The sequence below is a fragment of the Sinocyclocheilus grahami genome, unplaced genomic scaffold (assembly GCF_001515645.1).
Source record: "Sinocyclocheilus grahami isolate Dianchi unplaced genomic scaffold, SAMN03320097.WGS_v1.1 scaffold21.1, whole genome shotgun sequence".
NCBI lineage: Eukaryota > Metazoa > Chordata > Actinopteri > Cypriniformes > Cyprinidae > Sinocyclocheilus > Sinocyclocheilus grahami.
In genome coordinates this window covers 3125379-3134212 of record NW_015505200.1, presented here as the reverse complement: position 1 = coordinate 3134212, position 8834 = coordinate 3125379, and the positions used below count along the sequence as shown (strand labels likewise).

The 8834-nt window shown below is 37.0% G+C and overlaps 1 protein-coding gene across 1 annotated transcript; it reads left to right on the top strand.

Annotated features, from left to right (window-relative positions):
• Positions 1-618: 618 nt before the first annotated feature.
• Positions 619-6771, top strand: LOC107558305 (BMP/retinoic acid-inducible neural-specific protein 3-like). Its single transcript, XM_016241959.1, has 3 exons — positions 619-631; positions 1968-2190; positions 3727-6771. The coding sequence occupies exons 1-3, from the start codon at positions 619-621 to the stop codon at positions 4844-4846; spliced, it is 1356 nt and encodes a 451-aa protein (XP_016097445.1). The 3' UTR covers positions 4847-6771.
• Positions 6772-8834: the final 2063 nt, after the last annotated feature.

Genomic DNA, 8834 nt, shown 5'->3' with positions numbered 1-8834 from the left:
TTTTTATGGTAGGTTTACTTTAACTTATAGAGACAGAATGCCAACCAAAAAATCCAGAAAAAACACATCATATAAAGGTTAGAAATTGATTTACATATCAGTGAGTGAAATAAGTATTTGATCCCCTAACAACCAGCAAGAATTCTGGCTCCCACAGACTGGTTATGTGGAACACAGATTAGTCCTGTCACTTTAAGAAGTTACTCCTAATGTCAGCTTGTTAGGTGTATAAGACACCTGTCCACACAAACTGTATCTTCCATTCCAACCTCTCCCAGTCGTATAGTTCTATTAAGAGATTAAAATATTAGCCCTTTTCTCCTATTAAGAGATTAAAATATCAGTCCTATTGTTCTATTAAGAGATTAAATATCAGTCTCTATTGTTCTATTAAGAGATTTAATATTAGTCACTATTGATCTATTAAGAGATTAGATATTAGTCGCTAATGTTCAATTAAGTAGGACTGTCAAGATATCAAATTTTTCACTACATGATCTACATCATTATCGCGGCCAAAAGGACCATATATTGCGATATAGAAATCTTGAAAAATAAAAAATATTTTAATTAATTATAACAATAAAAGAAAAAATTGTATGCCCACGGACATCGAGTATGAATAAGACAAGTGAGAGTTTAGCGCTGTGTGACATTCATTTTGAAATGTCATGGTTATTGCCAATACGGGTATATCACAACACCCCTAATTAACACGATTACATTTTTTTAAAATAACACAATATCATCAATACAGGTATATTGCAACACCCCTATTACACACACACATATATATATATATATATATATATATATATATATATATATATATATATATATATATATATATATATATATATAAATATATAAATTGCTAGATATAAACTCAAGATAAAAACGATTACCTCACGATTACCTTTTTATTTATTTATTTAATTTATTTTTTTCTCACTGAATAACTAAAAAAACATATGCCATATATTTATGTACATTTTTTAAATGAATCTGTGCAGTGGAAATGCTTTCATTATATAGGTTCAACACGCACTTATCATTATTAGTTTTATATAGTCAACATCACATTAGCAAACAACATGATTATGCACTTCCAGACCTCCCTGATAATTGTAATACACTTATGTTGTGACATTGGTCACTGTAGGCTTTTCTTCTGCTGTCAGAGTCAAACAGAGACACATGTTTAGACAAAATGACAGGGGAAAAGAAGAAGAAAGAGGGAGTCTGAGATCAAACTGAGCTTAACTGAAAGTATGAGCCAATGCTAATGTTATCTCTGTGATTTTAGTCTTGTGTGCTGGAGCCTCTGGGCTCAGCGCTCACGGGATCACTGCACATTGTAATGCCCTGTGACATCAATAGAGCTCTTTCTCCATGGCTTTGCAATGGGGGATTGGTGCTCGTCTCCTCAGTGCTACACAAATGTCTTCATTTCTCTCAGTTTTTGAGGGATGCTAATGTCTTTTTAAGTGGCCCGAAAACATTTCGAGATGACTCGTATTTGATAATTTCCCTAATGAGTCACTGTTTCTAGCTTGTATGACATTTTGCAATGGAAGTTATTGGGAAATTCTATTAAGAAGTATGAGTTTTTCTATAACTAAACTGTCTGTGCGGAAGACAAATTAGCTTGTCTTTATTTCAAATCGTGATCAATTGCAGTGCACAATTATTGTCAAAGTTTAAATAGAACCTCACTTTAAATTGCTGCTATATAGTTAGGTGACATGTACTTATGTCACGTGATTAACGTTATTGCCTCTGCTGTATTTTTCCTACAACACCCACATTGAGTCGCTCAATAACTCATGTACTCATATCATAAACCATGTTCTCTCATCTCTTAGATTTGAAAGTCATTACAGCTCAATATAGTTCATTCACCTTCTCCAAGGTTTCACAGTAATAATAACCATAGTAACTTTTCTCACTCTCCTTCTGTTTTTCAGATGAGTTCAAGGCCTTTCTCAAGAAATTGCCAACGGATCATTTTTTAAATACCTCTGCCGTCTTAAAGTTCTGGACGTCAGATCTGGTCCTGCAGAGACGTTATGGTCTGCTGGAGGCGAGCACTAAAGTGGTGCTGGGAAAAGCCATCAAGATAGTGCGCAAACTCTTCACTCTCAGCAAGCGCTGTCCTACACAGCCAACGATCAGCCTGCCTAGAGAAAGGTACAAGGCCATATGATCTTTTTTTTCACATTCATTGCAAAACACATAGGGTAGCATATACAATGTGAGTTTTAGTAACTTTTGATTAAATGGTTAGTTCATCCAAAAACTGAAACGTCCATCATTTACTCACTCTCATGCTATTTCTGTCCATGCATGGATAGTATATGGGGTACAGCATTTTGGACCCCATTAACTTTTATTTTCCAGACAAAAACAGTTCTTCAGAATATCTTGTTTTCCATTCCAGGCTGAGTAAATGATGACATAATTTTTATTTTTGGGTGAACTATTCCTTTAATCTATTGATCAGAAATATTTTAAACAAATACTTTAGCCTTTATACATTTGTCTTTGTGGATCTGTGTCTATAAGGCTGTTGGTAGGTTCTCTCTCAATATATACCAAATTGTATGGTTTATTTAGAGAATGGCTTAGAGGCAATAAAGATGCACTATTTCATGGTCCAGCTGTTGTTCTTACAGGACAATTATTTGGTTTTTGATTCTGAAAACAAACAGTTGTCAGATATCTGAAAAGAGAGATGAGGAATGAGGCTGGGGGGATATTAATAGATTTAATTTATTGAGAATGATTGATTTAGGCCACATTTACACTGCATGTCTTGATGCCCAATTCTGATTTGTTGACTATATCCGAATTTTTTTGACAACCAGTTTATATCTTCTTTTTAAAGTGACCCATATCCGATATCTGCATTTACACAACCTAAGGTTTACTGTAAGTACTGACCCGGAAAAGTGTCCACCAGATTTGACGTCAATCACTGCCATCGCATTTTCAGTGACTTACAACAAGCATTGATAGGGGAATATCCAATCTGTCCGCTAACATTGCAGACACAAATGCACAAAATCAATGTTTTTTTGTTTTTGTTTCTTCCTGAATCGCATCTTGACATCAAAAGCTCTCCTGAACAAGAAGTACATGTTACATTATTGGATTTATAAGGTTATTAATAAACTAAAGAGTCCAGGACAACAGGAAGCCTGATGAAATGAAATCCCACAGGGAGGCAGCCAACAGAAAGGGCATGTGATGCAAGACATTTTATGTATGTATGCATGGCATTAAGTATGCGTCAACAGTTGTGAAGTGAGTAGGAAGATAATGGAGAGCCCATGGAGTTGGAGCATTTATTTAAGTGACTTGTCTCTCGCTAAATTGGATGAAAGAGAATAAAAAGAATGCACTGTCTCCTCACACGCATTCCCAAAGGCTTTTATAACTCACGTCCTCTACTGGTTAAGAACAATTTGCATTTGTCAAAGAATGGGTCATCAGCACTCGATTAATATTCGTATCAATCAGCAAGAGGAAATTAATGCCTCATTTACCACAAAGAAAATAAGGCCGATGTCAAGTCTTGACTTAACAATTTTAACATGTTAGGGAACAATTTTTCATGTCAACGAAGCCCAGATTTATTTTGATTTCATCTTCATTTAGTAAAGCCAAGCCTGTAATTTTTTCAGGAATTAATCTCGTCTGTAATTATCACCTTCTTCCTTGCAGGACTCTGGGTTTTTGGCTCAACAAAGCTCCGTCTCTGTTATACTGCAGCGAGCATGGTGTGTACGGCACCTTCTCCAAGGAAATGCATGGCTGCATCTGCGCCGCAGAGCAACGTACTGTCTGCCAGGGCAACGTGCCATGTAAGGTGGGTGAGGGGACCCTCTGCTCGTCCTGCGCCCCAGACAACATCACCCGCTGTGGCACATGCCTCCCAGGCAGCATCCTCCATATGGGATTCTGTCGCCCCAACATTGCCAACTCTTTGGACCACTACATCAACTTTGACTTTGACATGCCGGACGCAGAAATGCGTCACCTCCTCCAAAGGCTCGACAGCCGCATGGAGGTCCACGCAATCTACATCAGCAACGATGTGCGTCTGGGCAGCTGGTTCAACCCGGCGTGGAGAAAGCGCATGCTGATCACCCTCAAGAGCAACAAGAACAAATCCAACCTTATCCACATGCTGATGGGGATCTCTTTCCAGATCTGTTCCACCAAGAACAGCACGCTGGAACCCGTGCCGGCAATCTATGTCAACCCCTTCGGGGGCAGCCACTCTGAGAGCTGGTTTATGCCCGTCAACCAGCAGGACTTCCCAGACTGGGAAAGAACTAAATTGGATGCCTCGCTCCAGTGCTATAACTGGACCCTAGCTCTTGGCAGCAAGTGGAAGTCCTTTTTCGAAACGGTGCACATTTACCTGCGCAGTCGCATAATCACAGACGATCCCACCGTCAATGAGACGCTTTTTTATGAGCCACTGGACCTGGACGACCATTCGGCCAACCTGGGCTACATGAAAATCAACAGCCTGAAGGTCTTTGGCTACAGCATGCACTTTGATCCAGAGGGGATCAAGGACCTGATCTTGCAGTTGGACTACCCGTACACGCAGGGCTCGCAGGATGCGGCCTTCCTGATGCTTCTGGAGATGAGGGACCGCATTAATCGGCTCTCTCCGCCAGGAGCCCAGCCGCTGGACCTCTTCTCCTGCCTGCTGCGCCACAGGCTCAAGTTTTCGTCCAGCGAGGTGGCCCGCATACGGGAGGTGCTCCAGAGTTTCAACGCCAAGCTCCCCAACTCCACTGAGCCAGAACTCAGCCAGCTGTGCAGCTAGCTCAAATGAGCCTCTGTCGCTCATTTTTGCCTGCCTGTGAGAATGTATTTGTAAATGTGATGAGAGAGAAAGGGAAAATAAATATATTGTCAGTGTGTGTGTAAATGTTTGTGGATGAGATTGTCTTTCAATTCTCTTCCTTTGGGCAGCAATTGTAAGAAACAGAATTTTTGATTGTAACTCATACAGGAGCGTACCTTAGAAGCTGTAAGTTCCCAGAATATTCCCTTGCTGGGAAAACTTTGTTGGAGCTAGCCTACAGTCAAACTACTTATTGTCTTTGAGTAAGGGTTCCTTTTGAGATGATGGGGACTGCCTCTACATGATTCATGAATAGGAACATTTTAAGTGAGAATATATAGCTACAATTTTTTAGCACGTATGTGCTAGTGTTGTAGTTATTCTTGGTGATGTCAATTTTCAAGATGAATCCGGAGAATTGATAATAAGAAATCTATTCCGATGTAAAGTGTCTGAGCATAGTGGTCCAATGGTTATAACAATCAGCAAAGATTCAAATTTGTGCTTTTCTATTTTATCTGGAGTAGCATCATGTATTGTGAGATCTGTATATCTGTATTTAATGTGGGACTGAAATACCAGAATGCTGGATAGAATTTCCTTTGTATTCAGAGATATGGCTAAACCAAAAGGTAATCATAAAAGCAAACTGAATGGCGAAATTTCTTTATTATTATAATTGTTTTTTTGGTTCACTGAAATCTCTTTTGAGAAGGCAACCAAAAGGTTACAGTACATACTTACGATATTGTTTTGAAGAGGTTTGTGGGCCACTTTGTAAATACTGCTCATCTCATTCAAGATGTGAAAAGCTTCACATTGCTTCTTGGATATATACCGATAAACAACCATATTTGTACTTTTTTGAAAAAAGAAAGAAAAAAAAGCGCCCCACACTTCAACACAAAACAATTGCCTTATGAAGTGAAGTCTCTGTTCTGATATCAAAGCACACTTGGCTGTATGACTCTCTCTTTAAGAAAAAAAGAAGAAACTACTTTTTTCTCGTTCTTTTCCTCTTCTTGTTCTTTTCCTCCTTTTTCCTCTATACTAAATTCTGATTTCAATTAAAGTGACCTCTAATCTGTAAATGTCAATTCTTAATTTAAGTATTACATGAGGAGTACATTACATGTTATCTATGTGCAAATGCAGAGTAACATTTACATCACCTGGTTCAATAGCTTTGTTTCCCACAACATTTCCATGCTTTTCTATTAGACATATGATGATGTGACAAGGCATAACTGTAATACATCAATTCATTAAGTATCTCTACATCTTGAGGCAATTATTTCCACTCAGCATTTAATAACCGTATATGTACTGCTTAAGTGTTCTTGATTAAGTTACTTGGGTTGTTGCATTTGTCAACACAAACAGCCACAGAATTACAGCCTTTGACAACACAGAGCATTTATTACTGCTTTTTATATAAAACTGCAATGTGTGGAAATGTCTGTGAAAATTGCATATATGCATCAACATAAAAAAAATGATCAGTTTCCTGTCAAGATAAGATGGATCGTTCAATATACGAGGAGCAACTTTTACAGTGCAACATAAAAAACTAAACTAGAATAAAAAGTGCAATTTATGCTGTTGTCATGGAGAGCTGTAGGACCTTCACATTGTCTGTCACGATATATCCGTGACTCAACTGTGAAGGGGGAAAAACATTCTCGCTAAATTCAGAAGATGGAAATCACAGGGAGTCTTTAAATATGAGTTGTTTATCTTAATGTCTAAGACAGGAATCAGATTTCGCCCTTCAATAAATTGTCAAGACAGTGAAGGGCGTCTAATCAATCACAACAGCCCTATGTAAACTGACATAGCCTCGCTCTTGAGAAACACAATCTGAATATTTCTGTATTTTAAGATTTATTATGACTAAACTGCCTGTTACAATGTATTTTTGCATTTTTTGCAAAACACTTTATAATAACTTTCATAAATTAAGTTCTAAACAATATATATATATGTATATATATATATCTGTATACTATGGTCCAAAGGTTTGGGATCGGTAAGATTTTTAAAATGTTTCTGAAAGAAGTCTCTTCGTCTCTAATGCTTTATCTTTTATTTTTTAATAGATTTAATATATTTTAAAATGTAATTTATTCCAGTGATGGCAAAGCAGAATTTTCAGCAGCCATTTCTTCAGTATTCAGTGTCACGGGATCCTTCAGATATCATTCTAATATGCTGATTTGTTTGTTTTAATTATTATTATAATCAACGTTGTTAACAGTTGTGCTGCTTCATACATTTGTGGAAACCGTGATATATATATTTTCCAGGATTCAACAGCATTTATGTTAAATAGAAATCTTTTGTAAAATCATAAATGTCTTTACTGTCACCATCTATTTAATATGCCCTTGCTAAATAAAAGTATTAATTTATTGATAAATATTTTAGATAAATTAAACTCTTACTAACCCCAAATTCTGAACTACAGCATACTGTATATAAAATTCTGAATATCACATTCATGTATAATGTAATCTATATTAACAAATGATCTTTTAAGAATTACATAGGCATAATGTATTGTTTAAAAATGTATGATATAAAAAGATATGAAAGTTATTACATAGTGTCACCTATATATCTCATCTTGCGTCCATATCTCAGTTTTTAGTTTGTTTGTTTTTTATCCTCCAATCTAATATATTTCTGATTAAAATCACTCCAGCCATCGTGGTCTCATTCTTGTTTATGTGCACAGTTGACTGAGAAAGCTATTACATTTTCCTGTGCAAAGGCATGAGATGAAAATTCATTATTTAACAAGGTGCTGACCATCTACTCAATTTCTGCTGTACGTGTTGCTATACACTCTCATGTCAAAGTGAACATACTTATATGCCATATCCAGCCATCTTTGGGATACCCGATTTAACAATTTCATCTTTCCTTTAGCAGATGTCATGCTATCTTTCACCTAATATGCAACACTGTACTCTGTATTACATTTGAAGCTTTTACATTCAACACAGGCCAGACATCTCTCAGATTCTTTACTGTAACAGATACAAGCAGCTTTGTTTTCATTTCTTTGGGAATTCACCAAGGGTTTTATTCTGATTTTGCCTCTCAGATACACAAGATTATGCTTTTCTAGAAACATGTCAAATGTGACCTACTTTCAGGCCTTTTCTGCATGCAGTTTCAGTGATTTAAAAATAAAATGTGAGGTTTTTCAGATTCGAGGAAAGCAATCGAAAAGCGGTCCTCATTAGCATTCTATGAAAAAAAAAAATCCTCTAATGTGCACAGAAATGCTGCGGTAAGGGGGCAAAAAATAAATATTTGTAGTGAAATCATTGCATTAATTAATTTCAGCCTGTAGTTATTTACTGAGCATGCTCTGAAACAAAATGGCATGTTGTCAAGCGAATCTAGCTCCTGGAGTTTGAGGTATCCGTTGGCGTCACTAGTTGCTGAATCAATTTACACACGTCAGGACTCTAAGAAAACCTCAGAAATGCTATTTCAGGACATCTCATCTCCGTTCTTAATTCTGGTTGCAATCAACTTTTCCAATCCCGTCTTTAAACTTCATTTCTGTGTTGCAGATAGCCAGACACACATACCTGTATATCTGTATGAATACAGCATTCCAGGCAGCTTTTCCATGCTGTAAACATTTCAAGACTGAAACTGTATCTCTGCCATTTCATAAACAGCCTGTATATCCACCAATTTTTGGAATAAAATTCAAATAACATTTAATCTCAGAGGGGTCAGTCCAGGGTCCTACCTTCAATCTCCATGCATTGCCATAATGTGGCATTTAAATTTTTTTTAATGTCCAGAACCAAAGTGCTGAATGTAAATAGTTTGACTGCATCCATTTCTATAAGAGACAATATAGCTCAGTTACGAGCGTGAGGTGCCAGCTTGAAATATTGCAGAGGGGACTCTGTATGTGGTGTATGATTCTGTACAGAGTCAG

Excerpts from the sequence above, each read along its gene's own strand:
- LOC107558305 (XM_016241959.1), top strand. Across the intron at positions 2,191-3,726 it reads ATCAGCCTGCCTAGAGAAAG|GACTCTGGGTTTTTGGCTCA; the intron begins GTACAAGGCCAT and ends TCTTCCTTGCAG.